Source organism: Mastacembelus armatus, chromosome 19, assembly GCF_900324485.2.
Source record: "Mastacembelus armatus chromosome 19, fMasArm1.2, whole genome shotgun sequence".
Lineage (NCBI taxonomy): Eukaryota > Metazoa > Chordata > Actinopteri > Synbranchiformes > Mastacembelidae > Mastacembelus > Mastacembelus armatus.
The window spans coordinates 12,433,923-12,451,252 of record NC_046651.1 but is presented as its reverse complement, the minus strand read 5'-3'; the positions used below and the strand labels follow the sequence as shown (position 1 = coordinate 12,451,252).

General features: G+C 38.7%; 1 protein-coding gene across 3 annotated transcripts in view; it reads left to right on the top strand.

Annotated features, from left to right (window-relative positions):
- LOC113135543 (zinc finger protein 385C-like) overlaps positions 1 to 17,330 on the top strand; it is a 46,703-nt gene that overhangs the window by 24,386 nt on the left and 4,987 nt on the right. For 2 of the 3 annotated variants that reach the window (XM_026315650.1, XM_026315649.1), the window contains exons 3-4: positions 13,463 to 13,617; positions 14,671 to 14,778. In XM_026315650.1, coding sequence (XP_026171435.1) covers positions 13,463 to 13,617; positions 14,671 to 14,778 — 263 coding nt within the window. Of the gene's footprint in view, positions 1 to 3,529; positions 3,644 to 13,462; positions 13,618 to 14,670; positions 14,779 to 17,330 lie in introns of those variants that run through there. The other variant, XM_026315651.1, reaches the window with a different exon arrangement.

Below are 17,330 nucleotides of genomic sequence, written 5' to 3'. Positions count from 1 at the left end.
GATAATCATTTTCTCTAAGCTGTTAACTGTCATCAGCGTTATCTCTGTCATTTTTGTCGTGTGTGCCCAATGTGGAACAACTGTAAGGCAAGGGCAGTTATTGCCTGAATTTGTACGCAGGCTGGGTGCCATTTTACCGTCGTACTTATTTTGCCTGGAAGGAAGTATTATCCATAAAGGGTAAAGTCATGGAATAAAAGACTCATGTGCACAGCAAACACAATAGATAACATCAGAAACAATAAGACGACTGTCTGTAGGCCTACCCTTCTTTCTCTGCACTGATCCATATCTTTAGGATAAAACTCCAAGCAACTTAATGTGACTGTACTTTGATTTCCAATCATCTGTCATTTGATTTTTTGAAGTAAACTCTTCAAACACATATGCTCACATGAAAAATATTCTTGGCCAGAGAGGTGACCAATATTTTCTGCACCATTCCTAACAATTTTCTCACTTAGAGGAAAGATTAAACCTTTCTTCTTTCTGGAACAAAGCTTCCCCTCACTAATGGAAAATCTCTCAATTTCTCAAATAGAGCTTCACTGCAGATTAACTTAGCGTAATGTTTTTCTGAAGGTTGAATTGTCCCTTCTCCTGTATACCAACATAAAGTAGATACATGGTACCCCAGGCACATACTCTTGGTGCACACAGACACACATGCATGCTGAAACATACTGTGTCAACTGTGAAATAGGACATTTATCTGCTGGAGTTTTGTGCTGCTTGGCCTCATTTTATATAGCACAGTCTGCTAGGCAAAAGCAGACATTTTTAAGGTGTTAATTGCTGAAGGCACACATGTATGAGTGTTATGTGGAGTTGGAGATGCAAAGACAGAGAAAAAGGTGGTGCTTTTGGTTTGGTTACCATTTCCCAATTGTTTGACTCAGTGGCTGGCAGATATAGCACCAAAAAACTCACCAATACAAGACACTTGTTTTACAGTATTCCCAACAGACCTGTGACGTGAGCAGGTCACATGCCACTCTGCACCTAGATTTTAGACTCAAATAAAACAAGTAAATAATTCCTTTTTGGTATTCTACATGGCAGCACATTCGGGTTGTGTTTGTGAGAATATGAGTCACCATCCTGCATGTGAAGCGAAGTCACATGAGCTGAAGAGTCAGTAAATATATTTCAATACTTGAAAACAAACATGAGCAATGCTGGATTTATTTTCATGGCAATAAAACAATCTAAACAGTTTGAGATAGTTTTGGCAAGATAAAAATGATGTATCAGTATGTAGTTACATTTTATGTTTATTTGTGGAGTGTAGTTGAAAAAACAATATCTATGTAAAAAAATAAAAAACAGAGTCTCTATAGGTAAATAAATGTATGCACACCTAATGTTTTGTAGGACCTCAGCTAGGTGAAACCCTGCTGTGTGGAGGAAACATGCAATCATTCTGCTCAAGGCTTTATTCCTGCACTTTCATTTGAATGCAGCAGCCTGAAATCAAGTGTAGAACTGTCAGGATTTGTCAGCGCTGTGCTTCCAAACCACACTTATTCAAGTGGACAAGGAGCCAGCAAGGAGCGCACAGGGCAGACACAAGTGCTCTGTGTGTGTGTGTGTGTGTGTGTGTGTGTGTGTGTGTGTGTGTGTGTATCCTGACAACATTTGTATGACATTTGAGGCCAGGGTTTCAGGGTAGAGACTCTGAGAGTAATTGTGTTTATTTGAAGTGATTATAGTGACTGTGGAATGAATAACAAATGCAATGAAGGCCTGGTCTCCCCAGTGCTACAGCTTGTGTGTTGCCTCCACAAATATCTAACTACGTGCTTCTTGAATGAGTCGGGTTTTCAGATGCACTAAAACTCTTCCTCTTCAACAACTCAAGCATCTATAAAAATGTATGTAATATATAAAAATACCAGTACACTCACTAAAATGTATCTATTCTTGCTCACTTTTGTGCCCTTATTAAATGTCTGGCAGAAATGAGGGGAGGCGTGTCAACAACAACATGATGTCTGATGTTTTAAACATATAATCAGCAAATATACCTAGAATGACAGTTGGATATAATATTCCCATCACATAGCAAATCACTTCCCAATGCCAAGACCATTGTTGTAGCTAATATATTCCAACTAGAACTATAAAATTCATGGTGGAGCACGACGAAGCAACACAAAACCCAGAATCAAACTCTGCTCATCAGCAAGTCAGTAAAGTAATCATCGAAAGATTAGTCAGAAAAACAATAATCTCTCCCACCTGCTCATTAAAATAAATACTCTACACACTTTTGGTTGCTTATTCTCAAATAGTTTAAATCTGCATTGAGTGGGCAAAGAGCTGCATTATTAATATGCTAAGCTTCCATGATTTTGATATTGGTAACTCATTACAGCAAATTAACCCTCTACTGCATGATTCATGTTCAGTATATATAAATACATAAAGGTTTACACACTATCTTGATGTAAAGGGGTTAAGTAAGACTATGGAGTCACAAAGGTCGCTTTAAATATTCGCCTTTCCTTTTCCAGCACTGAGCCACATTAGAGCCCCTCATATGAGTCATCAAAAATGTGTTGTCAGATATTACAACTGAAGGGAAAATGTGTTAAAAAGCATTTATTTAAACATCACACAAGCCTACTTGAGCTGAAGTCCGAACTGCTTCTGTTTAAATGTGCTAATTATATCAGTCACACTGAAATGGTGGAGAAAAAACAAATGATGGCTTTGTGCAGCATAAGTGACTCAGGTATTTTGATTGAAACCTCTGCATGCTCAGCCTACTGGATACGTAAGCAGGAGTGCAGAAATAATCTATTCAAATCAAGCAGGACCAAGAAATCACTAGACTGTATTATGAGTCATAACAAACTTACCTCAACATTTCAGGTGTATTGAAAGCTTTTAAATGATTTGTCCCATGATGTTGATAACTCAGGAGAAGAATAAAGCATGACTGCATTTTAAAGAGCACTGTAAGCGGAATAGAAACAGATTGATAAATGATGCCTATTGTTGTCAAGTAATGCCAGGAAGGAAATTACATTTGAGTGTCCTTAAGGGAGCATGCAGGTGTGAACCCTGAATAGAAAATGGTGCTGGGAATAAGGAGGAGGAGGAGGAGGGGGAAGATGTGGGATGTGCATGTTGTTAATAGCCAGTCCTCCGCCAGTTCTCCCTCTCTCTCTTTACCCTCTTTCCCACTCACCCTCTCACTCTTTTCGCTCTCTCTTACATACTCATACACACAGAAGAATACACTCTTGCTCTTCAGACACGCTCAGCCTCTTTTCCTTCGCCGCTGCTTTTCAATCTGCCTCGCTCTTTCTCGTCTTAGACTCATAAAGGGCAGCATGATCAGCAGAGCATGAAGCTTTTAATTGAAGCACATATATATTGTGCTTTAGCTGCAGCAGTTTGGATCACAGCCAGGACGTGTCATTGACTGAGGAAGGATTGCCATTTGATTTCACTTAGAGAATCAAAGTGAAGGAAAAATAGATACAACAGAGAGGTGGAAAAGGTTACCTGTGAGGCGGCACTTTGTTGGTTTTTTTGTTCAACTTCTCTGATGGAAGATAAGCTGACAGGAGACACCTAAGTCAATCAATCACAGCACAGCGGAGAATCACAAAACACGTGGAGATGCTGTTAGGTAAGACTATTTACTATTGCAGTATGTGTCAGTGCCACTTGTTTAAGGGAATGTAACAACAGCTTTACAAGTAGCTGCAGTTTTATCAGGTTTTACTTGTCTTGAAATGCGATGTTTTTGTGGATTTGTCAGCCTAAATGCACGCGAGTCCTCCCCTGTCAGTGTGTGCTGTACAACAATGACTTCAACATCGTTGCTCAAGGGCAGGCTCTCTCTCCTGCCTACCATCTGTCCTCTTCCAGTTCCTTTGCATCCAAAATGAGTCCCTAGCCTGTTTGTTTTTCTAATTGACCCCTTTTGATGAAGCCAAGTGTGGAGTTCAGACCAGTACAGCACTGTCTTTCCCAGATGTGTCAAGTCATTTTAAAGCCACACAAGAACAGCGCTGATATCACTGTGCAGATTGCTGGCAATTATGTCTAAGCCTCCCCAGGGAAATATGCCCAGATTAGCTCGCATAATTGGAGCCTGTTAAAGATAAAAGCTGTGTGGGGATTTTAAGTCATTTGTGGTTTTTTTATGTTGGTTTTTTTTTGTGTTTGTTTATTTCGTTTTTTAGCGAAGCAAGTTACACTGATTTGCATTTAGAATTTTTTCCAATGTAGAACCAACTTAATTTTGCCAAGTGGCCAACTACGTCATTTTCCCAGACACTTAACCAAACTGAAGTTTTTAGTTTTGACCTCTAGATAAATGGATGCAAATGAATTGAGTTAGAAAGGGAGCTGAAACAGTCAAGGAAACCTTTAGTCAATAGAATGTTTTGATAATTCATTAATTTAAACATTTTACAAGCAAAATTGCCAACATTCAATGTGAGCAGTTTTTGCTTTCTCATGTTTTATATTACATCAAATTTGATATTGATTAGAAAAATAAAGAATTTAACATGTCATCTCTGGGAAACTGTGGTGAGCAGTTTTCATTCTTTTATAGCTGAATTAAGGAGATAATGAGGAGAGGAATCACAAATAATTGCAGCCCTAGATATACTGTATTGTAATATGTATTGTGTGTAAACACTGAGCGAGTCTTAAATCGAAATAAGTGTTTTGGTCTCATCTTACAGAGTTAACTAAAGGCTCAGGTTTAAATTATGTGGTATATGTGGCTTATGTGGCTTATGGTCACATATACAGTGCAGTGTGTGCCTGGATAGAAATACCAAGAAGTGTGTATGTGGCAGCTCTGGATGCTTTCTTCTTTAAATGGCAGATTAGGAAGATCAAAGGGAAACAGTTGGAGAGGAGATAACTGTAGAGTTTTGCCTGGTGGCCGTGCTGCAGCTGTCCCCACTCCTCCACCTCTTGTCGAAAACCCCATTTTGAAGCTGCAGTGACAGACTATGTATATAAATCTAAATCTCTGTTTGGTGCTACATGGGAGAGGTGTGACGATGTGATAAAATCCTGAAATAACAAACCAATTTCCTAGCTGTGAGATCTAAAGCTTTCTCTTTGTCTTTTGTTTAAATGAAATAGACGTGAAAGTCATGTAGCACAGCAGAAACTGCGGGAGTTGTAATTGCCCTGCTGGCATTAGAATGCCAGTCCTTTACCTTAATAAATGTGATCAAACCTTTATAATAACACACACCAAGTCTGCTAAGGGTAATAATATACACTGGGTCAGTGATACAGAATGCAGCCACTTTGCAGGTGCACAGTACAATTGCACAACAATTGAAGATTAATCGCATCCAAAGTTGTAATGCCCCTACGATATGACGGTTGGTTCAAGTTTGGCTGGGTTTTTTATTGAAATTGTGTAGATGCATGCATGTGCAAAGCCCCACTGTGCATTGTCACAGAAATTTACCTCCCACACATGAAGAAATTCTTTACTATAAATCAGGTTTAAACCCCAGAGGATTGTTTTAAAATCCAACAAATGTTAGTTGTCTGATAGCTTATTATGAAGTGCTGTTGTGTTGTGGTTGTGCTTTGTTTGCTCCTTGGTCCTGAATCAGCCAGAAATATTTCTATTAGAAAACTTAAAATTGACATTTTATGAACAAATAGTTAAATTTAATTTTAAGAGTCTAAATAATAATTTACATGTTTAGTTTTTATTAACACAGAAGTTAAATATTTAAATCAAACCTTCACACAGTGTTGTCACACAGATAGGTACCAGGAGGTCATTCAGCATTCTCCAATTTGCTCGACATATACTTCATAGACTTTCAATAGATAAATAAATTTTAAACATTTCAAGCAGTAGAAAAATTAAAAGCATTCTATGCTACTGAAGTACAGTACACGTTTACTCTCATTTTATAGGGATTCATAACAGGAGAGCCATGCAAATTAAGTGTGATATTTTATGACCCATCATATTAGCTCAGAGACATTAATCTGTGTTCTGTGGGGGTGGACAGAGATATAGAAAGTAAGCCCTTGTTTCCTTGTTATGTTATGGAAAAGTCTTTCAAAATGTTTGGAGTTCATGAGTCAGTTTAGATGGGACCATTAATTTTCCTGTTGGGGCCCATATCCAGCAACGTTAATGACAAATCAAAGGGTAATGAGTATGGCGCAGTATGGTTTTAATTGCAATAATGCTTGTGCAGATTATCTTCGAGAACAAATTTAATTAGTTACTGTACTTTGACTCAGTGCCTTGTGTCGGTGAGAATATTTTCATTTACTTGTGCCACAGCAGCTCTTGAAACGCTGTGTGGAGCCGCGTTTGTAAGCTCAGTGCAAATGAAGTATGACATGCCAACTTGATTTCATAACTGTGATTTTGATTTTACTTATGTGAGTGAGTGGTCCAGCTGTTATGTGTGTAAAAAGATAATTTACTGTGTATGGTGCACACTATTCATTTAATCCAAATTTTTGTTTTTCATGAACTAATTTCAATAGAGTATGCATACGGTTAGAACGGGTAAACAATGACAGGCGTCCTAATTTTGTGTGTGTTATTCCAAATGTGAGGCCAGTGTAGTGCAGGGAATAACACTGTGCCCTTTTTTACCTCAACCCTGCTAACAGAGACTGACAGCCCCAATCAGTTATTGTAAAGTGTTGACAGAGTGAGTTTGATTAGCCTAACTGGTAATGAATGTGGGAGTTCACACACACAGACACACACACACAAGCTTATTTCTGTCACTTAAAAGGGCATGCATTGACTTGCAATCATTTTCTGAATGCTTACCCCTATCAAAGCCATGTCAGTAATGTTTGTTGAACCTTAACTCTAAGTTTAATCTAAAATTAATCCTAATTTTAAAAAACGTTTTAGCCTTAAAATTTAAACTTTATTTCCCAGTATCCTGGGGAAGGAGCTGCACGCTAAGACCAAACTCCATTAAGTTATTTATATTCTGGATTTGCCAAGAGCACATGCAGACTCAAGATAGCTGGTGACTAGGGATCTGCCGCAGTTCATCATCAGACCAATGCCACAAGGCCTGTGAGAGTGTGATTCCAGGGGTCTGTGGAGGCCCTGAGGGTACTCAGAGAGGACACTGAAGTGGTTTAAATGCATTACAGAATACATTGTTGTGATCCAAGAAAATGAGATTTCTTTATTTTTCCAAATAACCACTGGGTAAAAAAGCACATTAAATCCTTGCTAGATAAGGCGGTTCTTTTAGAGCTGGGGGAACTTTGATAACACTATAATTGAGATACAGAGCAGATAGAGCTGACCATTGACTTATTTGCTTTGTGGACCTTCCACTATCACCATGACCCCATTTATCCATATGCTTCACTGCTGACAGACTGTCTATCATTCCAGAGGTCAACCATACAAGCATATGATGCCCTATAGTGGATTTACGACAGAGCAAGAGACCAATTTTTAGACCATCACAGAATGCAGTGTCATATTTTTGTTTGGTTTTCATTTGCACCTACAAAACCCGTTGTCCTCCTGGTACAGAGATTTGTCAAATGAAGAAAGGATATCTAAACAGCACTAAATGGACTCTAGCACTCTGACAAAATGGTAATTTGTTCTGTAGAAACAGTTTTTTTCTGGGCCAGAACCCACTGGGGAATCGACTCTCTGGGATACTGACACTGATACACCTTCCGTGTCCTTCAAACAGGAGTTTGTTATCCTGTGGCTGTGTCTCTGTCTGGACCCTGCTGTCTATATAAACTGTGTGCAAAAGTGCAATAGTTGCTAAAAATTGCCTTTTCCTTACCTGTGGAGCAACCATGACTATTTCTAACCGCTGACATGCTAGAAGTAGTCTTTGCAGTATTTCTATCTCCTGCTGGGTACTGTATATGATGCAGACTGAGGACATTTTCTGTTTTCTTTAGAATTAATCTTTTGGGAGTGGTGACAAATGATTGAGGTCAGTTGTTGTAGAATCTCTTAAATGGCTTAAATGTCGCACATTCTTCAATTTAAGGCACATACATCCTGAGGCACAGTAGTAGGCACACGGATACTCCTCTACACATTCTATCAGCAAAATGCATTCACGTTTTGGTGTTTTGCTGAAATGCTGACATGAATGAAAATATTGTGCCTCCAAATCTGGTGACGTGCCTTGAAAATCAAGCAGAAAATGCAAAACCTGCTGCAATACAGTATGCAGCTGCTAGGAGACATGGCATTGCCCAAAAACTGTTGACTGCAAATTCAAGTGCTCTCCATTAGGATTGATGTAAAATACTGTCAAGATGTGTGGGCAGATTAACTGTAGTGAAGCATGTAACCTAAATACTTTTGACGCTTTAAGTAAAGGTGGTGTTTTCTTTATGTAGCCTTTTGCCTTTAGATGGGTTTTGTTGTGATGTGTTTTTATTTTAGAACAACTAAAAAAAAAAAACACTGAACACTTTCATATTATCACTCTTAAAGCCCCAATATCACCAGTTGGAGAAAGCCAAGGCTTGATAGGCTTTAACAGCCTAGTTCAAATTGCTAAGCTATGATTGGAAAATCATCGTTCCAGGAAGGGGTTTAGTGAACAGGCATTTGCCAAACTTTGCTACAGTATTCCCCGAAACATCAGCATTGGCAAACTTTCCTTTCTTACAGTAAATTTGCTAGAAGAAAGGAAAGTAAATTCTGACCTCTATAATATTTTTTTTTTGTGCTAGCATATCTTCTTAAATTTATACTTGATAAACACCTGTCAAGACACACCAGTAAGTAGAGACTCTGTGATTCTCATCTCTGAAGCTCCTAATGTACAATCCTTCAAACTCACTTCACTAGGCAGACAGCCAGCTTTACTGCAGCTCAGGGGGGAGCACTGAGATAGAAAGCTGCTAATTACTAAGTTCATGGGGTGGAGAAAAATGCACACAGACTTTAAATATCAATAAGTGCTGCACATCTGGTGACTGGTGTTCAGCAGGTCTGATTGGACTAGGTCTTATCTCAGTTCAAGCAGATGGTGGCAGTTTATTTTAAGTGTTCTCGATGCAGACGTGCAGAACACTATTGAAGGGCAGAGGCTCAGTAGAGGAAACAAAACACAGCAAAACTCTAAGCAGCTCAGATAATGCGTTTATGCTAATTTTCCTTATGGATCAACTCAATCTTTCACTGTTTGTTTTTCCTTTATGGTCACAGTGCAAAAGAATCCAAATCTCAAACCTTAAAGACCAAGCAAATAAAAACATCTCAGCAAGCCAACAGCCTCCTATAAAGTTCATTTAAAGAGATATGCAATATATTTACAAATTGATCTCCAGTTTAGTGTCCGCAGCACTGATGAAAAGACTGCGGAAGCTGTTTTGATTGTTTTTGGTTGAATTCTCCTTTGTGGATTTTAAAAGCTGCTGTAGCTTGAATCACACTATCCTGTGATTTCTTTTTCTTTGACCAGAGGACACTAGTCCTGGGTTTCACCTTGAACACACTTTATAGACCCTAGGGTGAAAGTGGGCCCACCGTGCTTCAGTCAAAAGTAGGGCAGATTACTATGGGGAGCCTGATCTGGGCTGCATGGTGCCCCGCAGGTAGAAATTCTCCAGAAGCCACTGGCTCTGCCAGCTGTGCCTGTATGAGTTTAAATAGACAATGACAACCGGCGGGAGAATTTGCCTGTTGCCTGCCTGTTGTGGCCTAAATGTACTTTGTCACAATAAAGATGATTTATTTAAAGACCACACAGTGCAAGGTGGAGGGTGGGGAGGTTAGGGGGGAGGGCAGGATTTTAAGCCATCATAAAAATTAGGCCTTCGCTCTCCACTTTTTTGTTGACAATGGAGAGAGCTGAGCAGAGCTGTCAATGGTTCTTTTAATGGATGCTAATTTATCCTCCAGAGATCATCATAAATGCCTAGTTCTCTGCCTGTTGTGTGTAAGCAATGAATGCCATCATCATTACTGCAAAAGCGCAGTGCACTAACCACTTCTGTTTTACGGCTCAGAAAAGCTGTGTGCTTTATGCTATTATAGAGTGGAAAACATACTATTCAATTTTCATTGACAATGTGTTTTGCAGGCTTTAACAAAAAAATAGACCAGAAGAGGTGACATGTTTTTAGCATTTCAGTTTTACATTGCTCAGTCCTTAATATGTCCTATTTGATTAAACAATTTGTTATGACTGAGTGCTTCTCTACAAATAGAATAATACACTCTGCATTACTGACTTTCTGCCAAAGCACCTGACAGATACCAGTGGAATAGCAGCTAATTTTATAATGTATATGTCAGTCATTATAATAGAGGTCTGTTTCTTTACTATTAAATATGCTCTTAGTCCTAGCAACGCAATATACCAAGTGCCTAAAACATTCAGCCTGTCTTAGATGAGAACATGTTTTATTAATATGTGCAGTATTAACAAGTGAGTTTTAATATAATGTGATTTGATTAGCAGCTTTTTTTATTTAGTTCAGAGTTCATCCAGCTTGGCAATGTATTTCACCTCATGCGAATTTCAGCTTTAATTCAATTCAAGTCTGGATAGTGCACTATTCCATGAACTGATTTGAGTCTTGATTCAAGCCTGAGGGGGTAAAAAGAAATTAGAATCAAGACTGTCCTAAACCCGTGGAGTTGAGTCAGGCTAAATCAGAGCCAAAGCAGCCTTTCGGCTGATACATTTGCTCTGGGTTGTGCTATGAAACCTTCTGATTCCTCCTTTTTTCTATCCTTCATGAAAATATGTCACTTCTGTCCTTCTGTGATTGCTGCGATGTTGAGTCACCCAGAGACTAATCCGGGAAATAATAGAGATTAAGCTTTTCCCCCACCATTTTTTTCAAGGTGCTATAATTTCTGCAGCTCATAATCTTTTATCCCTTCTCAATATATAATGGGTGGTTGCTATGACCTACACTCCCAGCTTTCATGACAAAAAGGCTGTCTCTCTCCTCTGTAAAAGAAAGTGAATAAATATTACACTTTACATTGGGATGACACCACAAAAACAAAACTTTACTCTTTACTTGCACTAAAAAAATATTTTTGCTGAATCTTTTTATTTTAGGTTATCTGTGCTGTGATGGAGTTCATGAGTTTGAGTTGAAGTGTGATGATAGTCTATTTATAAAAACTAATCAAGGCCGGCTGGTTGATTGGATGAGACTAATATAACCACAGCTTTAGTCCATCTTGTCAGATTTGCTGGGATAAAACCATTGTGACACTGTCTGGGTCCAAATGAGATGGGTAACTTGAAAGGGACGGTCCCGTCAGAAGCCTGTTCCTCTTGTTGTTGGGTGAATTCACTCAGATGATGGTAGTTTCAAGTTTGTTCAGTCCAACATGCAGTTAATTAAACGTCTCGCCCTGCTGTGTTTTGTGAATATATGTGTAGGAGATTAATGAGATCAATTTCAGATTTGTGTAACAGAGGGAATCAGTGTTCCCAAAAGTCATACTGACAGGCAGATTAAGCACATCGGCCTAGCAGAGAGAGAAAAAAAACTGTCTCTCATCTGCCCGTTGGTCGCCTCTCCTTGTCTCCGTTTTACTTTCTCTCATTTCTCGCTACTCTATCATTCACACTCGATTCAGTGTAATGCAATTCAGTAGTACTTTATTGGCATCAGTGGTACATGAACTGTCCTAGTGGAGCATTTAAATGAAATTGAAATTCATCAAAAAACAAAATCAAATCTGTAAACATGTGTTACTTCTGTGTGTTTTGATGTTTTCCATGGACAGCTGTGGTGCACATCACACATACACAGTATCAAATAAACAACAAATCAGGCACTACAAATTCTAATCTAAACGCCGGCATGGTACACTGGAGTGGCTATAAATCACTGAATAAACATAATAAACAGTACTGGAATAAAAGAAGAGAACAAATAATACACTTGATAAATATTATGTGGCATAATTAAGTTGAATCCAAGTTGAAATACTGGCTATCCTCCATGTATTACACATTTTATTTGTCATATAGGTCTTTCCCTCAACAGATTGTCTTTTTTCTTCTTTTGTCAGCCGTTTGTCTTTCTCTGTGGTGATTAATGCTGTGGGTTACGTCCCTCTCTGCTGTGCTGCGACATACCTGCCAGTTTTCATTCAGGGCTTTTCTCTGATAGAATTTCGTTTTGGTTTGTGCTTTCTCAGTGTTCAAGACAGTATTGGTTTGTTGAATTAGTATCTATGTTTTGTCCCTATGAAGCATAGTTTGGTCCGAAATTAATCCCTCCAATTCAACATTTTAGAGCATTCACTCTGTAGCATTTCTTTGAGCATGGTTTGAATCTGAAAAGGTGTTTTTTTTTTTTCTTTCTCCTTTCCCTTTCTCTGTTGTGTCTCATGCTATAAGTACAGTTTTGAATAGGGGATCAGATTAGTCAAAACAGGCTAATACTCAGCAACTTTCAAACCTGCCTTATCCCCAGAGATACAACGTGAAATCCAGCTGTGAAAAAGCAGAAAATTGGGGAAAATTGCTTTCTTGTTGTTGTGCTTTTCTGTACTGTGAAAACACAACATTAAGGTTCACTCTGAAATGTTTAGGGGGTCATCAATCAACACTTTATGATATTCTTTATGTTGGTACCATACAGTGCAACTCTCTTTTCCCAGACATAATCGGGATCCATCTCCTTACTTATATTAATTTGAATTTATATTCTTGCATGTATACATAACCTTTTAAACAGACATCAGAAACAATCTGTAATCACCATGCTTATGTAAGACATTGTGCATTTTAATGTGAGCACAGTGGTGTTTACTCCAGACAAAGGTCAGTGCCTTGGTGCTCTTTAAAGCATGAGCGGTCAGGGAGCATTTAGGCCAACCAAAGTTTAACGTGATGAGATGAGCGATCATGTGGAAGCAGATTTCAGAGCAAGTGCATGCAACACTGAAATTGTGTCCGTGCTGTGAATTCATCAAAAGACCTCAGCTGTTAAATATATGCAATAAGACACAAAACATGTGAGCAAAAGATTAATTAATATGTACACATGTATGCATGTACATTCTGTCACTCACCTTAAACCTCAGTCAAATTGCCTGCCCCATTTCCCAGAGCTGAGGAAGAAAAAAACCACACAGTGAAACACACTAGTGCTGTGTTTATAAAAGCCAGAGACATTTGTCAGGATAATCTATGGACTAGTATAGCAGGAAAAGGCCACACAGAGCCTCTCATTATTTATCCTCTGTATTACTGCAGTCATTAAAGCTTTACTAAGTGAATTACTCACTGTGGGAATTTGTCTAGTGTGCTACAATCTGCCTGTATCCATATGTGTATGTAGGGATGTGCAGCCTTAATGGCCTAAAATCCAGGTGTTGGATATTTATCTGTTTCTACAATTCGACAAATGTGTTTTTTAGATTGATAAAGGACTTAGGGACAACAGTTGTCATGATGATATATTTACATTAATGTGATCACCCCTGCTGTAGGTGCATTGTCCCAGAGCCAGGTCCACCCGCTCCTGGGCTCCCTGTCGCTGCCAGGTCGACCTCTCCAGCCACAGACCCACACCCAGCTGGAGCACTTCCTTCCACTCCAGGTCAACGGCTCCTCCCCTCTCAGCCTTTTCCCCAATTTCAACACGGTAACGTACCGAAACTCTCATAAATCTGAAACATGGCATATACATTATGTCAAGAGACATTATCCAAAGATGTAGCAAAATGACATATTTTAGGAAGTCACTGAAATGATTTAAGTTGGAACATACAAGAAGCACTTTATCCATTTTGGGTGTCTGCAATACCAGCAGCTGTCAACATGAACAATAAACCACTAAATTATGAGAAGAAATACTATTTTAAAGGGTATTCATTGAGGTGTTCTAATAATTTAGCCATTATGTTGACTGTTTGCAAGAACAACCTGTGAAATTTTTAAAGTCTCTTTTTTTGCTAAAAAAGCAAGATGAAGGAAAGCTGTGAAGCAGAAATGTAAAACTGTGAAACATGTCTTACATAACCAGCTTTATTTCAAGTAAAATGTGCATTTTGTTGTCATGGTCTATAAGATAAACAGTGAATACTGTATCAGGATTGCATTGGCAGGTTGTACAGTAAATACTACTTGGCTTGAATCAGGCATCCCAAATAGAACACCTACACACACACACACACACACACACGCATACATATGTGCTTGGTCTGGCTCTAAATGGTGAGGAGTTTTATAGTCTACATTTAGCTGTAAGCCTTAATGAGACAAGTCAGAGGAATGTGCTAAATGCATCAAGCATGTGGGAAGGTGGGAAAAGATTCCTGTCTGACACATAAACTTAAAAATATGAATCAAATAATGCAGCTGTGTTGAAGGTGTTACAGTATAAACAGAAGTGATCAAAGTGATAAATAGAGAGAAATAGTGACAAAGGCTTATTTAAGAGGAAAAAAACAGCTTGTATTCATCACATCATGAGATAATTCAACGTTAGGATGCCTCCAAGCAAAATATGTTATGTAACTGAATTAAAAGCATACACAAATCAGCACAGGCAAATTGTTCATCACAGACCTGAAAAATGCTGGTAGTGGTGTGCATGATTATTTTATGTGCATGTTTTGTGTGTGTGTGTGTGTGTGTGTGTGTGTGTGTGTGTGTGTGTGTGTGTGTGTGCGCGCGTGTGTGTTTCACCTCGTAGATGGACCCAGTGCAGAAGGCGGTGATCAACCACACCTTCGGCGTAGCTCAGCCTAAGAAGAAACCCATCATCTCCTGTAACATCTGTCACCTGCGCTTCAACTCTACTGTAAGTCAGGCAGCCAGTCAGTCGGTTTCCCTGGTCTCACAGAGGAAAAAACTTTCTTTAAACTTCCATCTGATGAACTGGATAGAAACCGGGGGGGGGGGTCTTTTAAATTCAAGGCAGGAAGATGAAAAGCTACCTTTGACATCAGGTCTTATGGAAGCTGCCTCGCTTGTTTCAGCATGATGTAGTCATCAGGTAAATCACAACAACTCAGGAGGTGTTTGTTTGTAATAATGTGAAAGAAATGTTAAATTGACATTATCTCATGTTACTAACCAAGACCTGCGTTCTTAAAGGGGGATTTTACTAACAACTTATCCAACGGTCACATTTTGATTTTGATGTTCACATATTTGCAAAACTTCTTTGTTATTTCTCCATCCTACTGGGCTAAAAATAGGTTATTCTTCCAAGGACAGTCAGTCCATTGGTTGGCCATTTTTTAATCAGCCACTGGGTTTTTAAAAGGCAACCAGTCAGCTAGTTCTGCTGCTTTTTTCCCCTTATCAAAATGTTTCTATCCATATTCATGTTGTTTTCATCCTATGGTGCTTGTTTATACATATTTGCATTTATATTGTTAGGAGGTATTCTGGCAGAATGACAATGACTCTTCTATGTGTAAACTGTGAAATTTGCAGGAAGCAGGACACTGGCATGGGACCATTACACTACCCTTACGTCCTCATATGTTTCTTTCTTTTTCTCTCTCTGTGCTCTTTACTTTTGGGCATACAGTGATATTGTCATGAATCTGGTTTGGGCTAACAGGCTTTCTCCTCCTCCTCCCTCTGTGTTACCTGCAGCTGAGCTGAGGGTGCTGGCTGGCCCAGGATTTGGATGCCAGGTTGCAGGCAGGTACCAGGTCCCAAGAGGGGTCACTGCTGGGTAGCTGCAATTTACGTTCCCCTTGATTAAAGGAATAGTTCAGAATATTCTGAGTCTATTTGTGTCTTATACTTACTGCTTGTGTAGTACAGACATATAGTAGGTGTCATTTTGATCGTCACCCACCCTTGTTTTCTACTTTTGAGACACATCTACAGTTCAACCAATATCAGTTCAGCTAATATTACTATGATTTAATAGTAATGAATCATGCAGTATGTGGTTACTTTAGAATATTTGTTTTGTATTAGCTATATGAGTACCAGTATGGCAGGAAATTAATTTATAAATATAAATATATAAATATAATTTGGTATCAGTAGGCATTTTTTAAAGCTGTTCTATCAATATTTTTCTAAATGGCAAAGTTAGCATTTAGCTTATGAACAAATCTAAGCAATTAACAACTTAATAGATAGCAGATATTTTCTTAAGGGATTTGTAGATATCTTGGAAAAAAATGAGAATACTGGGCTTACATTTGCCAAAAACATAACTCCAAATATATGCTAATTTAGTTCCACATGTATGTATGCCTACATGTTAGATTTTTGCCTGTATTGGGTTTTACATCTCTTGCACTCCCCCCCAGACAAATAACACAAGTTTAAATAAACATTGAAATTATTATATAATAACACGTTAGCTTTGGCAGTGAAGTGCATTATGGCAAAGGGTGAGGTCTATCTCTAAACTGTATGCTACTGTGCTACATGACTAGTGTATATGCAATAGACTAGATAAAACCTAAATTATTCCTTTAAAGCAGCTAAACTCAGTGAATAAGCATGAATGATTCAAGCCTAAAGGATCACACATGATATTTTAGTTTAATGCCCTTTTGTGGAGGCAGATGTTGTTCTCTGTATAAGAATTTGGGCATCAGTGGTGTGAGATTACATAAAGCAGCTTGAATCAAGAGGTCAACAGAGGTCAGTCAGTCCTGACGGTCTCCTTTTGGTGTCTGAGGATCTTTGTTTTGCCTTCCTGGGATACTTAATCCATGTGTTACTCTTTAAAAGTTACTATGGTGGAACCTAGTGAACACCAGCATGCCAGATGGTATGATGGTATGCAGGTGGGAGCAGATTCATCCCCATGACTCAGTTAAAAAGTCATGCTGAATGGTTATAATGCACTGACATTCAGCGTAGCCAAAGGGTCATAGACCCTTTGCACAACCCAGTATTCCTCTCCACACATTGTAACCCATGGTGTTGCCTTTTTTATTTCTATAGCAGGCTAAGCTTTATGCAAAGTATTGATGGGGAGACTTGTACCTCTCCATTTGATGCACACAGCCACTAAAAGCTCACTTGTACAGTGTGAGTTTGAAAGTGCATCAGCAGAGGCTGCACACTGTGTGCCTGGAAAGTGGTATGGATAATTTGAGCAAAGACAAATTATCTAACAGCCTCGTATGAAGTCAGATACTTGAAGTTTTGTTATACTGCTCCAAACTCAGACTTTCTGTTATCCAGGGACTGCACTTCTGCCTTTCGTCACAGAAAGGCACTAATTGCAAAAATGTGTGTTTTTAGAGATTAAGACTGGTTTGATTTTGTATTATTCTTATTGTTAACAAGTCCCATGAAAAAAAGAAAACCAACAATGCATCCCACCTTGCTGTCTCACTCAGTTTTAAACCCAGTCATTCTTACTGA